The sequence below is a fragment of the Pipra filicauda genome, unplaced genomic scaffold, assembly GCF_003945595.2.
Source record: "Pipra filicauda isolate LSUMZ 115617 unplaced genomic scaffold, ASM394559v2 scaffold226_size1812527_pilon, whole genome shotgun sequence".
NCBI classification, from domain to species: Eukaryota; Metazoa; Chordata; class Aves; order Passeriformes; family Pipridae; genus Pipra; species Pipra filicauda.
The window spans coordinates 1,388,844-1,415,033 of NW_024104339.1; the positions used below are offsets into that span (position 1 = coordinate 1,388,844).

The 26,190-nt window shown below is 57.1% G+C and overlaps 1 protein-coding gene across 2 annotated transcripts; it reads left to right on the forward strand.

The window, feature by feature from the left end:
- Positions 1-107: 107 nt before the first annotated feature.
- RADIL (Rap associating with DIL domain) lies at positions 108-26,120 on the forward strand. 2 transcript variants are annotated; one of them, XM_027713201.1, is made up of 16 exons: positions 108-191; positions 4,191-4,295; positions 7,394-7,952; positions 13,726-14,027; positions 15,082-15,747; positions 15,917-15,954; positions 16,989-17,149; positions 17,832-17,944; positions 18,882-19,119; positions 19,579-19,751; positions 20,036-20,186; positions 20,547-20,737; positions 21,575-21,971; positions 22,055-22,194; positions 22,998-23,137; positions 23,735-26,120. In XM_027713201.1, the coding sequence occupies exons 2-16, from the start codon at positions 4,260-4,262 to the stop codon at positions 23,838-23,840; spliced, it is 3,411 nt and encodes a 1,136-aa protein (XP_027569002.1). In that variant the 5' UTR covers positions 108-191; positions 4,191-4,259; the 3' UTR covers positions 23,841-26,120. The 2 variants fall into 2 exon arrangements, with proteins under 2 accessions (XP_027569002.1, XP_039237396.1); XM_039381462.1 differs by having other exon boundaries at positions 15,082-15,741.
- The last annotated feature ends 70 nt before the right edge of the window (positions 26,121-26,190 follow it).

The window sequence follows — 26,190 nt, forward strand, 5'->3', positions numbered from 1 at the left end:
GCAGAGGTGTCCGGACCCCCTTTCCCGTCCCGGCCGCTCGCGGTGCCGGTGCCGGTGTCGGGCGCGCGGGGGCGCGCGCGGCGCGGTCGCTCCGCCCCGGCGGGACGGGCCCGATCCGAGCGCCCCGCGCAGCCCCGGCGGCTCCGGGCGCTGCCGCCGCCGGGGTCGCGCCGAGGCTGCCCCGCTCCGCGGTGAGTACCGGGGGGTGGCGAGGGCAGACCCTGCCCAAGGGACCCCCCTTTTTTTTAAAACACCCACCCGCCCCCTGCATCCCCCCCTGTTGCCTCCCGGGACGCCCCCGCCGGTCCGGGCAGGGAGGGTTTGTTTCTCGCCCCCGCTGGCAGCGGCGGTCGGGAGGAGCGCGGCGGTGGCGGCTCAGGCTTGTCCCGGTTACCGTGGGAGACCTGCGCTTCCCCGCTGCCCGGAGAACCGCGCCGGGAGGGCTGTGCCGGGAGCCGCAGCGCCTGGGGGTCCCTGTCCCGTGGCCGGGAGCGCGGGGAGTCTTCCCCACATTGCCTACCCCTGGGGATCCGTCTTCCATGCTCATCCCTTGGGATCCTTCCCCCATTGCTTGCCTCGTGGGATCCTTCTCCCCCTTGCACATCCCTTGGGATTCTTCTTCCCATTCCATACCCCTTGGGATCCTTCTCCCCCTTGCACACCCCTTGGGATCCTTGACCCATTCCATGCTCCTTGGGTTCCTTCTCCCCAGTACATACCCCTTAGGATCCTTCTCTTCCTTGCACACCCCTTGAGATCCTCTCCCCATTCCATGCCCCATGGCATCATTCTCCCCCTCGCACACTCCTTGGGATCTCTCTCCCCGTTCCACACACCTTTGGATCCTTCTCCCCACTGCACACCCCTTGGGATCCCACTGCTACTCCACACCCACCATTTCACCTGTATTTGGTTGCCTGTGACTGTCGTGGTGTCCCAGACTGTGGCAGGGAGGTGCTGGCATGGTCTGTGTTCCCGGGAGGCTGGAGCAGTTTCATGCTGAGTTGTAACTTTAGCAGAGAAAACTCAGGGGAGTTTGCTGCTTGCTGGGGAAGTGCTTATTTTCAGCTCTCTCCAGGACCAGTTAATTATCGCTGGAAAAAAAATTATTGCTAAGATCTTATAATTAGGCAGCCTATGGAGACTCTGCAGCTCGGGAGGCAGCAGAAAGCAAATGCTCTTTGTGCAATGATTCTTATGTATGTATATGTGTGAATAGAGCTGCCTGGGCAGAGGGCTGGCATCTGTGCTGGCACATTACTGGAGAGCTGGTGCAAGTTGGTGGCTCAAAAGACCTTGCAAAATAATTATAGGGGAAAAAAAAATACGAGAAAAGAAAATCTGCTGAAAGGTCTCCTGTTGTCCTTGTAGAATCAGGTCCCCAATTGTTATAATGTTTGTAGAGCGATAGCTGCCTTTGGGACAAACTGTTCGTGTTTGCAGGACCAGGACTGCCTTTGTATCCTGTTTGAGCAGTCCCGGGGCCGTGGGGTCCAGAGTGCTACCACAGGGTGCCTGCTGCTAATAATAACATGGTAAGGAGTTTACCCACCCTGATCCGGCTAAAGACGGCACCAGGGCTGGCATGGACATTATTGGCCTCCGATCTGTCCCTAGATTAGGTGGATGAAGCTCCCACAAGGAAAGGCCGGGCTCTGAAGCGGAGACTTGATCCCAAATGGAAGGGAGCGGGAGCTCCGGTTCAGAGTGGAGGGGTTTGGGCTCTGCCCTGGGGATGGGATCTGCAGAAGGGCAGGATTTGGAGCCGAGGAGTGCACGTCAAAGCCGCCGCATCCAGGGTGTTCTCATTTCCTTTGCTCTCCGAGGTCTAATTTGTTCCACATTGCAGAGCCGGGGCGGCCTCTCCCTCCGCTCGCAGCATCCAGGCTGCGGTTGTTGCCACTAGACCAAGGCTGCAACTCTGGTGGTTTCCATCAAAAAAAAAAGAAAGGGGGGGCTGAAAGAGAAGGGAAAATTTTCAAAGAGAGATCTGAGGAAACAGCTTTTCTGGTTGCCGTTTTGGGATGGTTGTAGCCGAAATCTCACCGCCCATCCGTGCAGAGCTGTGTCTGCTGCGCCGGGACGAGCCCCAGGGAAATTCCAGAAGATTAAAAAGTGTTTTAATAGCATTGCTACTCTTCCCAAAAGGGAGTAAGATGACCTGGTAGCTACAGGTTGATTGGCTTGATAGCATCCCCACAGGGAGAAGAGGGAGAAACCTGGCTCGGGCTTTAATTGATTAAAGACTTCACCAGGAATAAATTCCTGCCATCCAGCATGGCTGTATGGAAAATAACTCCTGGCAAGTAGAAATGATTTCAGTCTCCAATGTGAGAGGTGACTCTCTGGCTGTAACACAATTTTGTGAAGCATTTGAGTTATGGGAGGTGATATTCTTGTAAAAATCTGCACTTTCCAGCATTAAAAAAGTCAGTCCAGTCCAGTATTTAGAGCTGACATTAGACAGTGTCAAGAAAGCCGGTATTAAATAAACGTGATCCATTTCCAAGGCAGTTATCAGGGAGATTATCACTGCTGGGCACTGCTAGCTGGTAACATGCACTCAGTGTTTTTATCACTAATCTGGAATAAAGGAGAGAGAAATGATTCCTGGAGAAACCTGGGGCTGACCCAGAGCAGCAGAGTGTTAATACTGTCTACAAATCCAGATGGTAAACTGGGCGAGCGAAAGGCATCCTGACTGGAGCAGAATGGAAAATGGAAATCCTTTTACACCCAAAAATAATAACTGGAGTTGTATGTGTTTTCCTGTCCCTAATCTGGACAATAAATTTTCGTCAGGAGCTGCTCGCAGATGCTGGGAGAGGCAGCACACGGGCTCACCAGGGAGCTGCCTGGGGGGTGGCTGTGTGTCTGTCCCAGTTTCAGTGCTGGAGAACTGAAAACTTTCAGGGTAACGGGAAGTTTTGCTCTGGAAAAAAGTAGCAGTTTGCATCTTTGGTCGGAACCAAATTTGGGCTTATGGCAGTCAAATGCGCTCTCCGTCTCAGCAGGGGAGACGTGGGATCCAAGGGGAAGGGACCAAGAAGCTGCAGAAAATGTATTACAGCAAGAGAGGAGGTGGCCATCCAGTTAGTCTACTCATAAATCAAATTAAATAGGAGTGAGGGGGAGCTTGACAAAAACATTTAAATATTCTCACAGAGGAGAAAATACATGGTAACCAAAAGCTTGTTAATTGGGCAGTGAAAAGCATGGCAAGAATCAATGTCTGGCAGCTGAGGGCAGACACGTTGGAAATAAGGCATAAATATTTAACGAGCGGGAGCAATTAATCATCAGAAGCAGCGTGGAACAGCAGAGGTGGGGTCAGCATCTCTTTGCCTTTCACATCACGACCCATCACCTTGCACAGAGTTGCTCCCATAGCCCCAGCACTGGGCCAGCAAGAGGAGATGGATTGAACCACGCTGAGGCCCTGATTAGGTGATTTAATTAGATGATGCATTTCTCTTTAATCACGGTGGAGCCATGGAAGAGAGTACTTGTGCCCTGATGGCTCTTTCTGAGGAACACCCAGGAAATCATTGCAGGCACTTTGCAGGTGCTTCTTTTCTCTTTCTCTCTCGGTTACCAGTGGTCTTGATCTCACAGATCTGTGGTGGGAGGGCGAGGGGATGCTGCTTGTTGTCTCTCCTCGATGTCCAGCAACACAGAGTGACATTCAGGAAACCATATCTTGGTGAGCATCCCAGCATGCTCTGGCTGCTGGGGGAAGGAGATGGTCCAGGACTTGTCTACCCAAGGGTCAGAGAGGTCACCCAGCCTGGCGTCCCTGGGGACACATGTGCTTGGGAGAGGGAAATAAACGTCACGGGGCTGTTGTTGGTCCCATCTCATCCTCTTCTCCTTTGGCATAGCATTTCTTTTTGTACAGCTGTTCTCTTCCTGGCTGTCTGCAATGGGCAAGATGCTGTTGGTGGGCATCACCATAGCTGGGTTTGCTCTGTCTCAGCTCCCAAGACTTCTGAGTTCCTGCTGTGATGGAGCCTGAGCTTGGGCCTGGGCTGGTCTTCCCCATCTCTGGGCTGTGGTGGGATGAACATGTGCAAACATGATGCACGTTGGGAGCATACCTGCAGAACCCCTGAGCCCTGCAAACCCGCCACACTGTGAACAGCTCACGTCTGTGAGCAGCCCCAGGATTGCTCCTCCTCTTCCTCTTGCAGAAACACAACAGACGCCTGCCCAGGACGATGCACAACGAGCAGAAAAGGTTGTTTTGAGAAGGAGTATGAATGGAAGGCAAAAAGGCACGTGAGAAGGATGGCAAGGTAAGGGGAGTCTTTGCCTGGGCACTGGGTGGGAGTACAGGGAAGGAGCTGCTCACCCGCTGTGGCAGCAGGAACCTCAGAGCCTGCAGGAAAGCCCCCGGCGGTTGCAGAGTCAGTTGTGGTGATGGAAGGACACGTGGTGGCCATGTGAATACTGAAAGCGTTTGTCACAGCTCTGCAGAGCACGTACAGGCAGAGCTGGCTGTGGGAAATAATTGGTTTTGGTGTGGTCAGGCACGGCCGTGAAGAGGTGAAGGGTCCCTGATACAGATCCCACTGGGAGGCAGTCACAGGCTTTTGACTAATTCCTGTGTAGTCCTTAGCAGGGACAATGTCACTGAAGGCTGGAGAAAGGGGCTCTTTGAAAAGTCTGGATCATGCTCCGTGGCTGCAGGCACGTGTCCTCCAGTGACACAGCCGGGAAACTGGGCTCCCTGCAGCGAGGAGGGGGCTTGTCTGGGCTGGGGATGCCCAGGAGCACATGTCCCACTGACCTGCAGGAAGGTGTGCCCAGCAGTTGACGCTCCTGCTGGCTTGTCCCCAGGCACCTGGGTCCAGCTGGAGCATCCCTGCTCCCACAGCAGGACCCAGCAGGATTGCAAGTATCACAGCTTCCATCCTCCTGGGAGATGCTGGTGCCCAGTGTGCCTGAGCACACGGATGTGGGAGGAGCCCATTTCATTATCGTCTTATCACGTCCATTAGAGTCCTCAGGGGGATTAAGACCGTGTATTCTGCTGTCTTCGGGAGAAGGCTGCAATTTCTCATGTGACCAGCCTGGTGAAATCACACCAGTGTTGCTCCAGATGCTGAAAAACTTCGCCTGATCCAGGCTGCTTATTTTTTCCCAGTGAAACGTCTTTGCCCCTGAACTCTGTAGGAGCTCTGTTTGATAGAAAGAGCAGGAAAATAGCTGAGCTATAAATAACACATTCAAAACCAGGCAGGGACCTGCAAGCAGTGAGGATGGTGTCTCTGTCTGTGATGAGAGCTTGGAGGAATGATTTTGCCACCAGCAGATATTAAAAGGTTTCCTTTTCTGCTGGAGGTATTTCAGGGTGGAGGAGATTAAATGCATGAGCTGAAACTGGTAATTTGATGACAAAGTTTTGTCTTTTGCATCCTTGATAACAAGGGACACTGGGGCACTTTTCCTTCTGGTCAATGGTAATGAGGGCTGGTGTGGCTGTGCTAACAGCCTGGGGCAGCTGTTCTTGAACCTGACTGTCTGCCAGTGCCCTGACCTGCTCCCCAGGTCGGGTCCGCCCCGGCATTCCCAGGAGGTGACACACAGCAGACATCAAGGGATGTCCCCAGGGATGTCCCCAGTGGGAGCAGCACCTCTGGGCTCAGCTGGAGGAGGAGGGGCAGCCCTAATCTCATCCCTGCCTCAGTTTCCCCACTTGCAAGGTGGGAGCAGGAACAGCCTTACCTGAACCCAGCAAGTTGTGGTGAAGCTCTGGAGCCAGTGCTCAGCTGGGGAGGTATAAAAAACAAAACACTAAGCCCTGCTGTCCAGGCTGATTGCTGAGCCTAATTTCAGGCAGCAGTGACGTGCCAGGGCTGGAGCAGCTGCCAGCTCTCCTCCCTGCCCTGCAGCACCCTGACAGTTGGTTTTGGAGCCAGTAGGTTGGGAAGAAGGACAGAACCCAGCATTTTCACAGTCCTGGTGGGGCTGGGAGTGACTTGGGGTGCAGCTGTATCACAGGATCACACAGCTCCTGGGCACATCCTTAGCACTTGGTGCCTCAGTTTCCCCATATGCAGCATTCAGCGGGGCCTCTGGTCCTGGGATGGGGGGATGCACATCCTGCAGAAACCTTCCATGCGTGGCTGGGAGGTGGTTTCTGGCTTAGAAGGTGACCTCTTCCATTAGCAGCAGGGACGCTCTTTTTTCCTGAATTGGATGGTGGTTTGGAGGCTTTCCAGGGCCGACATCATTCTGCCTGATAGCGCTGAGTTTGCTCGGAGGCGAGATTGTGCCCGGGCGAGACGGGGCTGCAGCTGTGGAAAGCTGCCGGCACCCCGCGTCCTCCTGGCCGTGCACAGCTGGATCCTGCCAACTGCTGCATCCCAGCACTCTGATAGCTGTGGATGGGACATTTGGGGCTCCTCTATGTATGCTCCATGTTATAAATCTGGAGGTCAGGGAATTCTCAGTCCTTTCTGAATCAGGAATGCTCAGATTGTCTTTCCAGACCGTCCCTGCCAGCGGGTCACAGTGCAGCTGTGGGTTATCAGCTCCGTGCAAGTGTCAGGTGCTGGCGCATCCGGGATACGATTTCAAAGCCATTCCCAGATGTTGGCAGTGACACTGGGCAGGACCACTATCCACCTAAAGCCAGAAGAATATCGTGGTTCCCAGTCCATTCTTGGGGGTTGAGGAGCACTGGGAGCCGTCACATGGCCTTGGCCATAACTCCTCTGGTCACTGCGTGCCCGGGGCTGCCCTGAGCAGCCCTGCCCCTGCTAATGTGGCAAGGGCAGCCTTGTCAGCAATGCACCCCGTGCTTGAATGTCCTCCACAAACCAGCAACAACCAAGAGATTTGCCGGAGTCAGGACATTTTTAGAAAGGCTAATTAAAGCCCATTTTCACCCTGCGCCTCTCACTGAGCAAAAGTATTTAGTGGTGACCTCAGAGTGAGCGAATTTGCACTTGAGCTTTCCGTTTCACCTCTAAAAAAATGGGATTGCTCCATAAACTCGTTAGTGAAAGTAACTCCTGATGCATTGGATCTTGACCAGGATGGGCTCTGCCAAGTTCTGCTGGGCTCTGCTCTCCTCCTGCTGCATTTCGCCTGGATAACAGGGACCTCTTAATACACACGGTGGAGAAATATGGGGCCACTCCAGGCTATGTTTTCAGGGACAAATCCATCCAGGGGCAACTTTGCTGGTGCCAAGGAGCCTGGCTGAGCTTTTCCACTGGTGTTTTGGGTTACACAAGGGAAATGGCCCTCCCTTGATCTGTCTCTTTCCACCTTGGAGGTGACAGCAGCTCCTCTGCGTCCGCCAGCTGGTTCCTGCTCGCTCCTCCCCGCTGCACATCTGGCCTCCAAACCACTGACCTTCCCCTTTCTGCTCTTCCCTGCCCAGCTGTGCTTCATGACGGCCTCACGCACGATGTTCTATGGGCCCTCCTCCACCATGGCTCCACCATCCAAGAACCGGCTGAAGCGCCAGAGCCGGCTCTTCTCCCAAGTCCTGTACCGGACACTGAGCTACAAGGACCGGAGCTCGGCCTCCGCCTCCCCGGCCGCCGGCGAGGATGACCCTGCCGAGCTCTCCACCCAGCTCTCGGCCCCTGGCATCCTGAAAATCTTCGGGGGCAACATCTGTGCGGGCACCAACTACAAGAGCGTGCTGGTGACGGGCAGCTCGGGCGCGCGGGAGCTGGTGAAGGAGGCCCTGGAGCGCTACGGGCTGAGCCAGCTCAGCGCCGCGCAGTACGCCCTGTGCGACGTCATCGGCAGGTTCGAGGGCCCCGAGAAGCAGTGGCAGACGGAGGGGCTGAGGGTCCTGGGGGACCACGAGAAGCCGCTGCTCATCCAGGACCTCTGGAAGCCCAGGGAGGGCTTCTCGCGGCGTCTGGAGCTGCGCAGGAGGGCGGAGGTGGAGGAGCTGGCGGCCAAGGATGTGGACACCACCACTGCAGGTCAGAGCTGGGTGTGGGGCAGGGGGAGGGAGCTGCGACCCCCCCTGAGCTGTCTGTGGGAGATGCACCCCCCACATCAGCAGCTTTCACACATGGTTTGGGTTCAGGGGGTGGTGCAAGTGGGAGAGTGGCCACATTTTACCTGCAAGGCTCCTGAGTTAATCCATGGTCACTACTCAGTACTCCTGCATAAATTTGGTATCAAATTGATTTACCTCAAATATTTACCCCAGCCAGTCTAGGGGTTAATACCAAACTCCTGCTCATGGCTGGGGAGCAGCAGGCAAGACTATCAGTGCTTCCTGCTCTTCCCATCACTGAACCAGGACCATGGCATCCCCAGCTTCGTGCCTGGCAGAGCACTGCCCTGCTCCCCTGCACCCCCATCTCCCCATGGGCATCCCCCAGGCCAGACACCCCAGGCAAATCTGCAGGAGCAATTAAGGAAAATGAAAAGCTAATGAAGAGAGAGCAATGTAGGGCAGGAGAGTCCCTGTGGCAGTGCCTGATGGAGCCCAGGGCTGGCAGGAGCAGATAAGTACATCATTAGGAACCAGCAGGTTAATAAGTGACCCCAGCACAGAGTAATGAAGTTTTCCTCCTCCCACCCTAAGATAAAAGCCCCGGGAGGATGAGGGTAGAAAGGTTTAAAATCAGATTTTTACTTGCGTGATGCTCTTGCTGTGCTGGACCTGCTGGCAGAGGTGTCTGGACCAGGTTCTGGAGGTGTCAGCCAGGGGGTTTTGCTGGGATGGGCTCTGAGTGGTTCCTCACGACTGTAGGAAAAGGTTGTTACTGTCAGAAATAAACTGAGGATGGTGCAGGATTCCCCTGGGTGCTTGGCAAACAACAGCCAAGGTTCTCCTCCCAGAGCAGCAGAAAAAATGGCCTGACCTGTCCCACACCAGCAGGGACACGGCTCCTCTCCCACCCATTCTAACAAAGGCTGGAAGGAGCCCAGGCACACAGGTGAAGAAATCCAGCCACGGGCATTCCAGGGGAGAGCAGGGGCAGCTGGAGCCTCCCTAACTGCAATTTTCAATTCTGATTTCACCTGGCATCTGATGGGGAGATGGGGCACCCTCCAGCCTCACGTGTCCAGTTCCTGGGTTTGCTCAGGGAGGGGATGCACAGGAGTGGTCCCAGCTCATCGCGTGTGGGACACAGAGAGAAAGAGGCAGCTGCTGCTGGCACCTGACCAGAGAGCTGGATGCTTTGCTCTGCTCTTCAGCTTTTTCTCCAGGCAGGATCAGAGAGAAGTAAAACACTTTTGGAGAGCAGCGACTCTAAAAACAGCTTCTGTCGAGTAGAGGAAAGGGCAAGAGCCAAGTACCATGGTTATAGCACACAGTTGGGAGGGCCACGTGGCAGCTCCCTGCCTGAGCCCAAGGTCACATCAACTTGGCCTCAAATACTCCCCCTCGGATACAGAAAGCAACGTTCCCGCCCGTGACCTGGATCTGGGTGGGCTGGCAGCCCTGGGGAGGGTAAGGCTCCCACACAGGCAGGGGAAGCAGCAGGCTCTGGGCTGCCCAGCACAGGCAGCTTGAGCTGGCCAGGGATTGGCACCCTTCGGTGATTTCCGATGGAGGAGCAGTTCCTGATGGCATTGCGTGCTCTGGATCTGGAAATAAGCCCGTTATGCTTTCGTTATCACTTCATTTGTTTCAGCACTTCTGGGTGGGGCGGTGGAAACTCTCCATTTTTTAACCTTTGGGCATTTTCCATAGCTGACCAAGCTCTTCCGAGGCAGAAAGCCTACACCCACGGTCGTTCAGGCTGTCTGCCCTGCAGACTACACAACCTGCATTTGTTTTACCTGTTAAAATCTCACTCCTGCAGCCCTTCCTTCTGGGGGCAACAGGGGCTCTGTCACCAGTCTCACCCCGTTCTGGTAGCACAGCCTAAAGGGATACTGTGGGGCTGGGGCCACACTTTCCCACCCATCCACAAGCTGCCAGGGATTTGAGGGTGTGATGCAGCATGTGATCCAGCACCCCAAAAAGCCTCAAAACTTCTGGTGTAATGGGGACTGACCAGGAGTGCCCTCCACCAGGGTCACCCTTCCCACCAGCCTCAAGCTGGCAGAGGTCCCCTTGCCAAGCAGCAGCTGCCCACCCGGGGTGGGGAGGCACTGGTGTGGAAAACACAACATCTGTGCAAAAACAAAGGGACTTTAGGCTTGCAGCTCCCTAGGAGAAAAGCTCAAAGTGGGATCCCCAGGGCAATACCTGCAGGCCCTTCCCCACACAGGGCATCACTGGAGCAGCAGGACCGGGGTGGCTGGGAACACTGGGGTCACACAGGTGCATTGCTGCCTGCTGAGCTGCTGGCTGGGGGAAAGGCTCCACATCCATCCGTGACCTGTTAGCAAATAGCTTAAGAGTTTTATCTGCTCAGTTACCCATTATCCTAATTAGTTTATTAGCTGCTTCCCACTGGGGAGGACGGTGCTGGCTCCTCAGGCCACTAATTAGCAGCAGGTAGAGCATCTCTGCAGCAAACGAGGCAGACCCCTTTCTCACTGCTGCCCCTGGTCCTGCTTCTTTTGGGAGTGATGAGGCAGCAGTTATGGAGAATCTGGGGAAGACACTCACAAACTGGGGCTGCTGGGAGGGAGGTGCAGCACTTGGCATCTTGGTGGCATTTGTCTTAAAAAACAGCCCCATTTTGCACCATGTCCTGGTGGCTGAGGCTTCCCTGAGAGGCTGGAGGCTGTACTGCACACACACCTCCAGAAACTTGGGAGTTAAGCCTATTATACTAAAAGATGCTCTGGCAAGTGCCTTTGAGGATATGGCTTTGATATACCTTAGCAAGACTGCATCCAGGGAGGAATCCCTGCAGAGTCTGCAGAGCAATTACATTAGGAAGGACTAGCCTGGTCTTAGCCCCTCCTGGGTAAATTCAAAGCATTTTCTTCTTTCCTGGGGCCCACGGAGTTATTTGTTGATTTATTTCTCAGCTAGGAAAAGTGAACCTCTTCCCTAGGCTGAAAAAGAGGCAGATCCCAGCCAAGATCCCAGGCACCACAACCGGCAGTTTTTCCCCTGGGATGCAGGACGGGCTTAGAGGGAGCAGCTTGGTGGGGTCTGGTGGATGCTGCCCCTGCCTGGGGTGCCCAGCTCTCCCTAAGGGTGTGATCCAGCCCTGTGTTATATGGTCTGATTAGTGAGAGATGCCTCTGCCAAAGTCCCTCATAGCACTGAATATGAGGTAGAGAGATAGAAAGAAATAGAAAAGAGGGGAAAGCTTTCTCTTGCTCTGAGTTGGTGGGTTTCTTGGGTTGGTGGCTGTGAGTTGATGGTCACGATCTCCCTCTGTCGGAATTACCTTTGACCCAGTCGGAGCTGATTCAGCACAGTTGCTGAGTTGGTTCTATTAGTTTCTTCTTTATCTTGGGAGTTCTGCCAAATGTCCTTATGGCCTGTGAATTCTGCATTCTTTGTGCCCACTATCAGTGGTACATCCTTTTTCCCAAGCTTTGTTAACCTCCCCCTAGGTCTGAGATCATTGAAGCATGCCAAGCCCTAAACTTTAGCAAGGCCTGACACTCGGACAACAGTACCACCTTTATACAGTCCAAGTTCTGGGTATCCAGGGAGGTATATTCAGGGGGTTTGGGTGATCATTGGTGGTTGTAGATGCCCCATGACTTGGAGTGATCTTTGTTTGACCCGTGATGAGCATATGAGCACTTGCTTCTTTTCACATAGCTTGCCACAGTGAGGATTTTTGTCCAGGTGCATTACTTATGGCAACTTCCTTCTGTGGCTTTAACAGTGTTTGACACAGGCAACTGTGCTCTTTAACTCCTTACACCCTGTTCCCATCCGAATCTCCATGTGGATTCAGCAGCTGCTGGCTCTGCCCTGGCTGCACTGCGTTGGGGATGCTCAGGCAGAGTTCTGGGCGGGACAACCTGCACATGCCTGGGAGGACAAAACAGGACCAAAGGATTAAAAAAACCTAACCCAGTTTATGGAGGGACTTTGTTATGCTCAGGAAAAGAGCTGTGTTTATCTTTCCAGCACAGCTCCGGGGTTAGCGGGAGCCTGTGACGGGGGCTCTGTCGGCAGTGAAAAAGCAGCTTTTTCCTACACAAATACAGAAGCTTCCTTTCCCCTCGATAAGGGACTGGTGATGGCATGTCTCTCCAGGCAGTGGGATCCCAGTGCTGGCAACCCCCGCTCCATCCCAATGAGCTCCAGCAATAGCTGCTCTCCAGGATCTGGCCCCACTCCTCACCGCTCCCACGGGTCTGGGATCTGCATTGCCTCAGCCATCCTTCATCCCTTTGGCCCATTTCCATCCTGTGGGTTGGGAATGGTGCTCCTGGGTGGAGCCAAGGTGTCCTGCAGACATGTTTGGGGTGGCCTTTGGCATCCCCAGTGGTATGGCTTGGGCAGGCTTGTTGTACTCCCTGGATTTTGCATTCATGGGATGCAGGCGGCCCGTGCCGCTGGCCATGATGGGAATGGGAGCAGGGCTGATTGCCTTTTTAAGAAGGACACGGGCACCAGACTGCTTGGGGTGGCTTGACTGTGCCTTGCCCTAATCCCAAGGCATGTAAACAGCAGGGGCTATTTTCTCCCTCTCCCACCACCCCTCCCCATCCCCAACTCTTTGATTTTCCCAGCAAAGGAGCGCCCCATTTAAAACAAACAAACAAAAAAATGTATTTCAGAACTGGCAGCCCATTCCTCACCAAATAAGGCAGATTGCATTTTTTTTTGGGTCTGAGCTTGTGAGTGTCCCTTTAAGCAGCCCTGGGCACCAGGCTCTCTGCTCTGCCATCCCCAAATCCCGGCGGCTGTCCCCAAATCTTGCTGGCCCAAGCCTGCTCCCTGGTCGGCCGAGCCCTGAGTGCCTCTGGCTCTGTGCTGCACTGACACCACTGCACTGCTGCTCCTGCAAGCAAATCCTTTAGTTTTTTTTTGCCTCTCTTCGTCCTCCCCGAATGCCAGTGACCTGCTCCCAGGAGACTGCCCATCTGAGGTATGAGCCACCCTTCGGATACAACAACTTCTTTTTTCTCCTGCAGAGCTCAAGCCATGCTTGCAGCACCGGGGGTCCCACGGGGACCCCCCCCTTGGGGCTGGGGATGCCATATGAGGGGCTGCTTTGGCAGCTCAGCCAGGCCTATTCATTCACTCCGGCTCCTGTTTGTCTTGCAGACAGCTCTGCTCAAATTGATGCTTCAGAGAAGTTAATTACAGCTTGCTCCTGCTGCAGCCGGGCTCCACTGCAGCTCCCATGCCTGGCTGATGCTCAGAGGGATTGGGGGGGGTGTCTCTGCTGCTCCTGCTTGCTGCTGGCCATCGAGTACTGATGGCCTGGAAGCAGCATCCAGGCCCTTTTTTTCTTTTTAGCAAAGATAGACTGAAATGTCTTTTTAGCAGAGATTTCCTCTCCCCTCAGCCCAGCAGGGTGGCCAGAGCAGGTGGGGGATGCTATGGAGTTTCCCCTTCTCCATCAGTGGGTTTTGGGGCCAGGGAGGGCTAGGACACCCCCTTTTTGGTAATGGCATTGGGGCAACAAAACTCTTCGCGCTGGTGTCCTGGTGTCACCTTTCGGGAAGGGCAAGGGACCAGGGGACACCAGCCCAGGGTGGGTGCGCGGAGCCGGGAGGGGTGGGTTTCATCTGCTCCATCCCCTCTCGGAGGTGCAGCATCCCTCCAGCCGCGGGGTGCTGCAGCGATGTGTGTGTGAGGGGCTCCTGGGGAGGCTGCGGGGGCTGAACGCCGCTCTGTCTCCCCCCCCATCCCCGCAGGCATCAACGCCCAAGCGCGGAAGCTGCAGCGGCACCGGGCTCGGGGGGCCCGGCGGGCGGCGGCGGGGGCTGAGCGGCGCGGGCCGCCCCCGGCCCTGCGGCGCAGCCTCAGCGAGACCAGCCTGGGGACCCCGGTGAGGCGGGCCGGGGCCGGGGTCGGGGCCGGGGCCGGGGCCAGGCTCCAGCGGCACTGCTCCACCCTGCCCGGCAGCCCGGCGGCGGCGCGGAGCGGCGGCAGCATGCGGTACTCCCTCTACCAGTCCCCGCACCTCCTGCTCCTGCAGGGCTACAGCCAGCAGCATGTAAGCACCGCGCCGCCTCCTGCGCACCCCCGGCACCCCCCCACCCCCCGCTTTTCTGTCACCCCCCAAAGCCCCCCGGGAGCGGGGCTGCTTGCATGGCCGGAGCTGCTGGGGTCGAGGGGCGGGGGGGGTGGTGGTGGCGCGGGTGAGCATCCTTTAGAAAACGGGCTTGGGACTTGCAGCCTTGTCCCCCAAGTCTGTCCCCAACCTATCCTCAAGCATAGGGGACATAGAGCCGGCACCTGTGACCCCCCAGCAATGCCCCAGGGGGATGCAGGGCAACCCCCAGAGCAGCATCCCTGCCCCGGCACGAGGGAGCGCCGGTTCTGCGGGGGATGGCTGAGCTGCCCCGTCCCCTGTCCGGCTGCTTCCTTGGTGGGAAATGGATTCAGAGGCAGCAAGGAGACGGTGCGTCTGGGAGCCCCTGCTCCCCAGTGCTGGAGGCGCTTGGAGAACTGGAAGGGACTGGGACTGCTCTGTAGTTAATGGATACTTTGTGCCGTTGAGTATCCCTGCGTTCCAAGCTTTCCATCGGGGTGACAGCGGCGCTGTAGCCATCCCGTTAGTGCAGCTGGGGAAACTGAGGCACTGGGGTGGTTACTGAGCTGCCTCGGGGTGTGCGGGCAGGCTGGAGGGGGGGAAGGCAGGGCTGGGAGTGGCTGCTGTGACTGGGGTCCCACCGTGTCCCCCCTGGGCAGGGGGATACAGACATTGCTGCAGTCCTGGGGGGAGAAGGTGGGAAGTAAAAGCAGCTGCAGGAAGGGGTGTGTGGGGGAGAGAGGGCTTCTTCTGCCCAAAGCAGCCCCATTTACTGCATGGCCAATGTCATTGTGCCCATTTGTTAGCGTGCCCAAAGCAGGGGTTGCTGCTGTCCTGCTTGGCAGCGAGAAGAATAAAGGTCTTTCTGCCATGCAAAGGTGCAGCATGCAGGGATGGCTGGGGACAGTGGGGGGACAGCCGGGGACAGCAGGAGGCTGCAGCACCCACTGCATGGCAGGGAGGAGGGTCCCTTCTCCCCTCTCCCCGGTTCATGCTGCGTCTCCCTGCTTGGCAGGACAGCCTGGTTTACCTGCTGAACCGCGAGCAGCACACAGTGGGCCAGAGGACGCAGGCGAGCAAGCCTAGCATCAGCCTGTCAGCCCCCGACATCCTGCCCCTGCACTGCACCATCAGGAAGCTCCGACCTTCCCGGCACCGCTCGGAGGAGAAGCTGGTGCTGGAGCCCATCGCCGGCGCCGGCATCTCCGTTAACTTCGCCGAGGTGGCCCGGACGGTGGTGCTGCGGCACGGGGACCTCCTGTCCCTCGGCCTCTACTACCTGCTCCTCTACAAGGACCCCATGAAGGCGCAGCCGCTGCCGGCGCAGACGCTGCTGAGGCTGCGAGCCCTGCACCCCGCCGCCCCCGAGGGCCGCCCCGTCTGCGGGGCGTGTGGCAGCCTGCTGAAGGAGAAGGACCCTGCTGCCAAAAAGCGGGCCCCCTCGCCCGCCGGGGGCCCCAGGACGCCCCGCAGGAAGATGCAGCTGGAGTTCGAGCCGGCGGCCGAGGACGTGCTCCTGCGGCGCATCATGACCCTGATCGAGCCCGGTGGGGACGACCACAAGCTGACACCCGCCTTCCTGCTCTGCCTCTGCATCCAGCACTCGGCCACCAACTTTGAGCCAGGAGACTTCGGGCAGCTGCTGCTCAAAGCAGCCAAAATGATCCAGAGGACGGTGTGGGTCAGTCAGCGGTGGGATGGGGTGTTGGTGGGGTGGGGGTGTTGGTGGACCCCCTCCCTGGGGGCTTTCCAGCCTGGTCCCTGGTGGCAGTGAGTGCTGCTGGGGGTGACGCTCGTGCCATCCCATCACACTGGTTCTCATTTTGCTTTCCCCTTCTCTCCCTGCCCAGGAGCGGACACGGGAGCTGGCTGAAAAGCAGTCCCAGCAGTAAGTGTGACCTTCCTTGTTTTGACACAAAATGGGAAGAATTCAATCCAGTTCTACCTCCGTGAGTGAGGGGAATCCATGGCTGGAAAACCACCCTCCCAGCCTGGTGGCAGTGATGCATGATGAATTTTCCTTCTAAACCTGATGTATTTTGCTCTCTGGCCCTTTCACTATGATGCCTGCAAGGAACGCGTGGGTCTGGAAAAGCAGGCGAGCTCTGGAGGGAATAGGGCCTGCAGCAGCTCTGGGGTTTTCTCTGATGCAAGACCTGGCCAAGGCTTTGCGCTTGTGGCTTCAGCATCCCTGAGGGATGTAGTAGGGATGGTCCTGATGGGGGGGCCTCACCCCCTTCATGCTGAAGACCCCTTGGTGGAGCTGGCATTGCGTTTGTGCATCCTGGGATGGTGGCACAAGGTGTCCCAGTGTTGGGAGCACCACTCTGGGGCAATCACAGTGGTGCAATGAGCTGGCTTCCCAGCCATTTCCAAAATCCCGGCTCTAAACCAGCATCTGGAGAAAGTGTTGAGGCTTTCTCTGATCTCTTCTTTAGGACAAACTCCAAGGATGCTTCTCAGGCCTTTCCTATAGCAGGAAAAAGCAGTTCAGCAATTGGGAAACTTCCCAGATGCTTTTTATTTATTTTGTTTTATTTTTGAACAGCCCAGGGCGGGTGAGCTGGGTTTAACCGTCCAGAGCTGGCAGGGGCAGCACATACCCCTGGGGAGAGCCGCGCTTCAGCCTTGGCTATTTACTGCAGTTCAGTTGTATTATGGGGAGTCTCCCCCAAAAGTAGCACCCCACAAAGGCAAGGTGGCCTTGGCCAGCCCAGTCCCTTCAGGGTCCTCTTTGCCATTCCACAGAGCAGGAACCACCAGATGTTTGCTTGTGAGGGGTCTTCCTAAGGGGAGTGCTGGACTTGGGGGTGAGAAGATGCCAGGTTCTCTGATGTTGCCCCAGGCTGGCTGTTTTCTTCCCAAAAGTCTGAGTGGGGATGCTGAGGAGCAGCAGCTGTAACACCTTCTGTGTCTCCCCAGCCAGGACCCTGCCTCCCTGTCCCGCTTCACCATCACGGACCTTCTCCCAGACCTGCAGCACATCATCTTCTGGATGGCCAACGCCATCGAGATCCTGTACTTCGTCCAGCAGAAATCACCCACCTACATCCAGAGCATGGAGGAGGAGCTGGACATCAGAGGTGAGGCTGGATGCAACACCCTGCCTGTTTTTCTGGCTGGAGAGGCTCTGTCCTGCTAATCCCCAGTCACAGGCGGCGGTCAGTGCCCCCGAGATGCTCCGTTAACCCCCCCGTAATCCTCATCAGCAGGGACATCTCCGCGGTGTGGGCTGGGGAAATCTGTGGGAGGAGCCTGTGTGGTGCCGCGGTGTCGCCCGGCTCCAGGTTGTGTTGTGTCCACAGCCGAGCAGCCCCTTTCCACCTCAGAAGCCTGCGGTTAGTGCCTTGGTGGGGCTTTCTTCCTCCCTGCTCCCGCTGCCATGAGGGGCACCTGGATTTGCAGGCAGCCCCTTCAGAATTGCTCACCGATGAGCCTGTGTTAATTCAAGCAAAAGAAAAAAGAGAAAGGAAAACAAAGAAAAAGGTATTAAATCAGCCTCAGAGCCTTTCTGGTTGATGCAGCAAATTAAGGTGTTCGTAGGCCGGGCAAGTGCTGGAGAGACAGGGCAGCCCTGAGCTGCAGCAGTGATGGGAGCCCCAGGGGATGGCAGGGGGGTGCTCTCTGGGGCCAGAGGAGCCTCTTTGTCCCTGTCAGGTGATGCCGTGGTGGTGCAAGCCTGAAAACGCTAATAATCCCCACCCTGGGAATTTGGGCACCTTGCTGCTGCAGGTTTGCTCCCCCATCCTCCTTTCTGCCCCACAGGCTCCAAGGAGTCTCTGTTCTCCTCGACCATCACAGCCAGCGAGGAGGCGATGACAGTGCTGGAGGAGGTGATCATGTACACCTTCCAGCAGTGTGTCTACTACATCTCCAAGGTACGACATGCTCCCACAGACAGGCAGCAGTGTCACACGGGGCCAGCATGAGCATCCCCAGCAGCTCTCGGGCTGCACAGGAGTTTTGGTTTTTTTCAAGCTTTTACTCCTTGGCAGTTGCATCACGCTGAGGTGTTTTCCTTCGGGCTGAAGTGCCCCGATTTTTGGTCGCAGCCCAGGAAAAGTATTGAATTACTGCGGCGTGTTTCCTTGCCTGCAGTGCAGCGGCTCGGGGGAGGTGTTTGGGGAGAGCTGCTTGGCTCCGGCCAGCGCGGCATAATGGTGTGATTCAGGGCGTGATGGAAAGGGGCCCCTGGACCGTCGCCGATGGACCGCGAGAGCTGGGCGGCATCGGGAGCAGGGAACAGAGCGGGCAGTGTGAGGCAGCAGAAAGGCTGCCCTGTGCGGGACGGCTGCCTGTCCTCTGGCGTCGGCGCGAGGGGATGCAGGGACTTCTCCTGCAGCATTCCAGAGCGGCACCTTCCTCTCCTGCACGCTCCTCTTCCCTTAGCCCCGGCAGAGATGGGTGCTAGGCACTGCTCTCCCATTTAAGCAATAGGGAAAGATCATCCCCATTGATCCTGGTTTTCCTGTCACCCTCGTGTCCGACTGATCGGCCTCTGCCCTGGTTCACATTGGATTTCAGATCCTTTCAGCTGAGCTGTCACACACCACCACCTCCAACTGCTAAAAGCAACCAACATGTTAATTTTTATAATGTTAATTTTAACAATGTAAATTTTTATAAATTTTAAACTTCTGCACAACACAGGAGCACATGGGGGCAGGGGGTGAGCAGGAGCAGCCCCTTGTTGGGGCAGCACCAGCAGGGTTTGCTTGGCTGGCGGAGGTGAGGGGGTCAGAAACGTTTGTCTCGTGTAAAAACAGAAAAACCAAGCAAAATGAGTCTGCTGTGAACTTGCTGCTCTCCCTGCAGTGTCTGTATGTGTCGCTCCCTGCCCTGCTGGAGTGCAACCCCTTCCAGAGTGAGTGCCGGGAGAGCTGGAGGGCGGCCCCGCCGCTGCCCGAGGAGCTCCGCAGGGTCGTGCTCATCTACCAGGCGGTGCTGGACCTGCTCCACCAGTATGAAGTGCACCCAGAGATCACCTCCCAGATGTTTGCCTACCTCTTCTTCTTCTCCAACACCCTGCTCTTCAACCAGCTCCTGGATAAGGGTCAGTCCTCCTTAAACTGGGAAACACGTAGGAGACTGGCCTTGTGGGACGCCCTCCAGTGCATCCCAGTGCCACCTCGGGGGGTACAGGAAGGAAGGGTCTGGAGATGGGCAAGTCTCAGCAGTTTTGGGGAGGCCAAGCACAGCCCCAGCTGCTGGCTCCAGGGTCCCCATTCCCAGGAGAGGCTGAACCCCAACCCTTGCCAGAGCCCTGCCCTTTTCAGCCTGAGCAGAGGAGGCTGAGGGCACTTCAGAGGGGCAGCTCATTAATAAACTGCTGCAGCCTGAGGTGCTAATTAGCCCTCATTAACACAGCTGCCCCACTGTTAGTGCCAGGTGAGGTCCAGCCACCACCAGGAATCATAGCTGTGGGATGCTGGGTACCTTAACTTCGGGCAGGGGCTGGGGGGACTGAGGGGCTGTTCCCTGATGTGTGCTGATGGATGCTTTGCCTCCCCAGGCTCCTCTCTCGGCTGCTTCCACTGGTCTCAGGGGGTGAAGCTGCGGGCGAGTGTGCGGCTGCTCCTGGACTGGCTGCGCGGCGCCGGCTTCGAGCAGCTCGCCCAGCAGTTCTTCGCCAAACTCGCCAGCGTGGCCAACCTGCTGGCCATGCCTGGCTCCCAGCTGGTGCAGGTGAGGGATGCCCAGCCCGTGGCTCCTGACACTGGGATAGGCACGGGCAGGAGGGACCCCGCTTGGCATTTGGGGACGTCCCTACACTGATGTGTCCCTTTTGCAATCTGCCTTCAGCTGCCCTTTCCCGGGGTGGTGGGTCTGTGGGTGGGCATGGAGGGGATGCTCAGACTCATTGCATATTCCCTGACCTTTCCCTCCTGTGCCCCTCATGAGTCCCTGCTCCCGGGAGGAAGCAGCTCCTCCCCCCTGTCATTCCCCCCACGCTCTGTCTCCTCGCTCAGATGACCTGGCCATCCCTGCGAGCCGAGTTCCCGGCGCTGAGCCCCGCGCAGCTCCACCGGGTGCTGAGCCAGTGCCAGGCGGTGATGGACATGGGCTGCATCGCAGCGTGGCAGCCCAGCGAGGAGGAGAGCCCAGCCACCTTCCAGCCCGGTGAGCCCCTGGCTTTGCTCTCAGTGCTGCTCTGGTCATCGTGCTCCGGTCACCTACAGGCTCCCTCCAAGGTTTTTATGTACAAACCAAACAGGCAAATCCCTTCCCCTCCCTGGGTCTCCTGTAGTAACTGCAGCAACTGGGAATAAGCACAGGCCTGTGATTCAGATATTGCAGAGGATGCAAAGGGCACTCAGATGGGCATGAGGCTTTTCCTGCGGTCTCGAGTGAGGGATGCTGCTGGCTTGCAGCTCACCATGTCCCTCACCCCAGCTGGGAGACTGCACACGGCCGAGAGCTGGGAGGCAGCAGCAGAGTGCAGCCTGGGCCAGTGCTAGCCTTCCTTCCTCTGCCTTTTAGATGAGATGCTGGAGTCCTTTGACAACCACCCACCCATCATCCTGCCCAGTGGTGGCTTCAAAGTGGACCTGGAGGTGGAGACGTTGGATGACAACATCTACCGGCACCTCCTTTACATCCGCCACTTCCTCTGGAGCCTGCAGAGCAAGAGCCCCCACACCAGCGAAGGGCCGGGCTCAGCACCCCTAAAGGTAGCCTGTATCCCACAGAGGGACTGTTCCTCTCCTGGGTGGGCAGGAGAGTCTTGGGTCCCTCTGGAGACCCCTCCAAGCCCAGTGCCAAGGGTTTGCTGCCCTTGCTTGCAGCCCAGAGCTGTGGCAGTGCCCTCCTGGAGAGCTGCTGGAAGGATTAGTGCTGCTAATCCCCCAGCCTGGGGGGCGCGGGAAGCTGAGGTGGAAGAACAGGCTCTTCCCAGCAATCCCATTAGGGGAGAGGAGGGAGGAAAGGGAGGTGTCTGCAGGCAGTGCTCCCCTTCTCCCTGTGTTCCCTGTCCTCTCTATGCTGCACCCTGCCTGTCCCCAGCAGCCAGGCTTGCATAAAAGCACTAATTAGCTAATGCCTGTAAAGCACAGGGAGGGTCATACGTGCTGTGGGTGCTAAACTTAACTGCCATTTGTGTCCAGCTCCATGGGGAGGATGTCCCTCCAGCAGGTCCCCTTCTCCTCTCCCATCCTGTAGCCACTGCACCACCACAGGCACCACTACCTCCTCTCCTTATCCTAGAGCCCTTGGGCCACAGGAGGATCTGTGCTCCCACCAGTGTTCCCCTCCAGTGGGATTCCCCAGCAGGGACATGACCAGGAGTCCCTTCTTGGCTGCCTGTGAACATCCCCAGCATGGCCCTGGCCACAGAACTGGGGAGTGGGAGCTGTGCTGGCAAGCCAGGACAAGCCCTGGTGGTGTCCAAATTGCCAAGGCTTTGGCTGGAGCTGGCAGCCGTCCTGCCTGGGAAGCAACAGGGTGGTGGGGTGCAGGTAGGGAGTGAAAAGCACATTCAGGGGGTCCTACAGAGCATTTTCCTCCTTAAGAAAGAGGCATGCACGACGCCAGAGGTCCTGGAGGTGAGCGAGAGCTCGGCTGCTGCCCTGGGGAGCACCACTGCCCAGAAGGACTATTGCTCCCCGGGGTGCTGTGCTGAGCCGGAGCCGGAGGGGAACCCCCGGCCCTGCCTGGCCACCAACGGCATCCCCTGTGAGCATCCCGGCGAGCCACAGATCCAGGAGAAGCTGAAGCAGCTGCAGCTGGGCAGGGGTCCGGCCCCCAAGGCTGGCACGGCACCCACAGACTCCTCCTGCCTGCTGACACCACCCACCACCCCCCTGAACTTCGACTCTGGGAGCCCAGAGTCCCCACAGGGCACGAGCAAGGGGCTGCAGGACCCCCGGAGGAACGGGATGACCGGCACCAAGGGCAGCACCCCCGAAGGTACCGAACGCTGGCGCTGCCCAGGGGTGGTGAGGATGGGTGTGGGCGGTGCCAGAGCCGTAAGCCGGTCTCTCCGCTGCCAGGATGTTCGCCGACCCCCTACGACTACCCCACGCCGGAGTCTTCCAGCCGCAGCTCTGCCACCGACGACTTCTGCTACGTCTTCGTGGTGGAGCTGGAGAGGGGACCCAGCGGGCTGGGCATGGGGCTGATCGACGGCGTGGTGAGTCCTTGGCAACTGCGGGACAGGGCTGATGCCCCTCACACAGCTGGAGTGGGACACGTGGAATGTGGTTTATACTCCCAGAAAAGCCAGCAAAGAGACTAATGGCTTCCCACGGGGGCTAGGCTGCTTCTCCTGGGGAAAACGAAGCACCGAGGGATCTCTCAGAGGATCTCTCTACTCCTACATCTCTGAGCTGTGCATGCAAAGTCCATAGCAGCTGTCCTGCAGCTGGAGAGCAAACAGGCTCAGCTCTTTTGTGGAAGGAAAATGACTCAGCTGAGGTCTTTCCTCCACCCTTCAGCGGTGGCAAGGGAAGTGGAGGGGAGCAGGGAGGCTCATGGGTGCCAGAACAGCTCTGGCGTTGCATAAGGCAGCGTTGGAATCTGCCTTAGTGGGGTGGGTCATCTTTCTAAATGGCCTTTCAGGGCAGTGCTGTTAGTCAGTAGGAAACAGAGCATCACCGAGCCCTGGGACAGCTGTGAGCACCGGGCTCCCATCCCAACACGGCCACAGGTTAACGATGCTTTACTCTTAATTAAATTGAACAAGAACAGATTGCCCTCACCTCTCCTTTCTGTGTATAAATTGATATAAAACTGAAGGATCGTGTTTCCTTCCTGTTAGCACCATCCCCAGCACCCACCCATCACATTCCCAGAGTTTCCAGGGTCCTACCTGGCATCAGGCACCCACTTGGCTGTGAGCCCTGGGGGAGAGTCACCTTGCCTGGGGAGCTCAGCCCTTTGGGACCACAAACCTTTCGTGTCCCTTTGTTGCTCACTGCCTCTCCCTGCCAACAGCACACCCCCCTGTGCTCCCCGGGGATCTACATCCGCACCCTGATCGAGGACAGCCCCGCGGCCGCCGACGGCCGGCTCTCCCTCGGGGACCGCATCCTGGCTGTCAACGGCACCAGCCTCATCGGGGCAGACTATCAGAGGTGAGTCACACCTTGCCAAAGGGTCTGGGATGGAATCAGCATTGCTCAGGTCCAGGTTTCCAGCTGTTTTGCTCAAAGAGCCCCTGGTGCTGCGGTCCTGGCCCACAAACCAGAGGATGCTGCAGTACGAGCAAGCTGCAGAGAGAGGAGTGGCCTGTGCAGGACACCGGGAAGAGGGGAAGGCAGCTGTTTGGGGGGTTTGGAAGAGGGCATGGGGCAACAACTGGGGAGTATACTTGGGAGAAAAATGAGAGCTCCAGAGGTGGGTCTCAGCAGTGTAGAACTGCTCCAGCCCCATCCCACCCCAGGCTTCCGCTTGAAGGTGGTGGGATGGGGCAGCTCAGAGGCAGAGCCCAGGTGGCCACGGGGCAGCACAGCTTTGGGTTTGTTTGCCGTTGTCATGGCAGCACTAACACGGAGGTCAGGCCTTCCAGAAAGCTACAGACAGAAGAGCAACAGACTGCTCGTAACCCTGAGCTGGCACAGGGCAGAGGGGGCAGGTGCTTGGCAAAGGGGGGGTGTTCTGTGAATGTCCTGGGGGGTTGCCAGCCTGTGGGAACCAGAATTCACCTCTCTCCCTGTTGCTGCTCTCTGCAGTGCTGTGGAGCTCATCCGCTCCGGAGGGAAGAAGCTGCGGTTTCTGGTTGCCAAGTCGGACATGGAAATAGCCAAAAAAATCAGTTCCAGCTCCTCTGTCTCCTAGTCCTTGTGGTATCAGGATCCTTCTGCAGCAGCCTGCGGGTGCAGCTCTGGTTAAGGCTCACCCTGGGGGAGCCTGGAGTGAGGGAAAGCAAAAGGGAGGACCAGGACTCCACAACTGCCCTTGATTTGCTTTTGGACACTTTGCCCCTGTGCTGCAGCAGATGAAAGGACATGCAAGGATGGTGCATGCTTCTCCCACTGCACTGGCTGGAAGCATCATTCCTGATCCATTGCCCAGCCTCACCTTATACCTGGTGTTGTCCTTCTCAGAAGCTTTCCTGGTCCTTTGTCCCCTCTGGCAGGGGGCAGGAAGAGGATCCTCCCCCCCTGGGGACTGTAGGCAGGCTCCTCTGTTCCTCTAGGCTGGAGCCCTGTGTGGTATTTCATGCTGGCAGGCAGAAGACTTGAAACACCTTTGGGTTTTGAAGATGAATGTGTGGGGCAGGCCTGGGCTCCACTGTGGCAGTGGCCACCTGAGGTGCTGGCACATCAGGCTGGAAAAGTGTGCCTAGCTCTGGGGGTGGTGAAGGCAGCACAAACACCCAGGAGCAGGATTCCAGGCAGGATGAATTGCCAGGAGTTAAGTTCCCTGGTGCCATACTCAGGTGCCTTTCTGCTGCTGGGCTACCAGCCCTACTTCGGGATGGGAAGCAGCTACAGCAAAGGGCTGATACCACCAGCAGTTCCTGTGAGTCCCAGGGAGAGCCCCCTGAAGAAAAGGACTCCCTTGCCCTTGTTCTGCAGCAGATTTACTGCCCGGCTCCAGCACCACAATCTTGGCAGAAGGCCCCTAGGACTGATCCAGCAGCATGGGGCATCCACAGCAGAGTTTTTCCTCACAGAGGGTTTGTGCCACCAGGAACTCAAGAGAACCTGGCAGCACACAGGGCCAGACCCCAGGTGTGGCTGACACCAGCCCAGGCAGACAAATGACAGCTTGGCACTGCGCCTGGTCCTCTCCCTCCAGCTTTGCCAGGCCATTGCAAGGCCACCCCGTTTCCTGCCCAGCTTGGAGCATCTCACCAGTGCTGCTGATCACCAGTGCTGATGCTGCCGAGGACGGGCAGCAGAGGTTCCCTTTGGAAGGACAGTCTCGAGTGTCCCAGGAACTGCTCTGCTACCTGCTGCCGGCCACGGTGTCAGCAGAGCCGAGGAACCAGCTCCACCGTGCGGCTGTCCAGGACCTGGCACACCCGGCCTCCTGCCTGCCGAGCCCTCCCTCTGCTTTTAGCAACATTAACGGGATAAACCCGACCTGATTTCCACATATAGATGGATACTGAAACCTAGTTTAGCCGAACTCTATTAATAACAGCCTGCAGCAAAGCCCTCCATCACACCCTGCATGGTCTAGGCTCTGGCAGCAAATCAGATACTCACATGGCATCTCACAACAATGCCACTCGAGGACTGTAATGCTAAAAAAGGGTTGGCCTTAATGACACCTCACTGCTGTAGTTTTGGTTCCTGTGCTTAAGCCTCGCACGTCGCGGGAGGAGAGAGATGTCAAAACAATCCATGCAAGGGAAACACTCCACTACTGGATTTCAACACAGCCTGGCCTGTCTTTCCTAGGCAAGATGGACCAAGCACCTTCACCAAGACATTAGTGCCTTGCTTCTCTGCTAGGCCACGCTCACACCCCCTGGGTGGGGTGCTGCCCCAGCGGGGACTGGGGGCAGTGCATCCCTCCTGCTGCTGACTCAGCTGTACCAGGCAGGCGAGCAAAGGCTCAGGGCCCCACGGGGCTCCTGGTGATTCACTCCACTTTGAATCAAGTAGGTATGTTGGCCTGTCATCCCCCACAGAACTTGAAATGGGCCGCCTAGGGCCCTTGGAAAAACTGCATGCACTCCTTACTCCCCTCTGCCTGGAAGCCAGGGCTTGGGGGAGGCTTGGTTTGCACTACAGTGCTGGGGCTGCATCCTGGCAAGTTCCAGCAGTACCAGCTCAACCCTCTGCTCTCAACTGAGCACTCCTGGAGCTGGAAAACAGCCCCAGAGCTGTATGTTGCTCACAGTGCAGTCAGGTATTGAAACAGACTGTAAATACACCCTGCTATTTACTAGTGTGCATGAGGGCTGGCTCCTCCTGGGAGGAGCCTTGGGATGGATTTACTTCCCTGTTTGTTAATACTGTACAGCTCAAACGTGTATAAACCTCTGGTGCAGATACAGAACACAGCATGGCGCCTGTCTGACATAGGGCTGGTGTATGTTAAGAAATGCTCTGTGTCAACAATAAACTGGATCAATAAATCTCTCTAAGCTCTGCTCTGGCAGCTGTCTCTTGGATCTCAGCGTGTTCACTCTGATGGTAAGACAGAAGAGTGGTGAGGGCTCACAGCAGAT

Bases quoted from the DNA above. Each gene is read 5' to 3' on its own strand.
- RADIL (XM_027713201.1), top strand. From the start codon at position 4,260: ATGGAAGGCAAAAAGGCACGTGAGAAGGATGGCAAG. The intron at 15,748-15,916 runs GTCAGTCAGCGG...CTCCCTGCCCAG, and splicing joins TGATCCAGAGGACGGTGTGG to GAGCGGACACGGGAGCTGGC. The intron at 21,972-22,054 runs GTACCGAACGCT...CTCCGCTGCCAG, and splicing joins CAAGGGCAGCACCCCCGAAG to GATGTTCGCCGACCCCCTAC.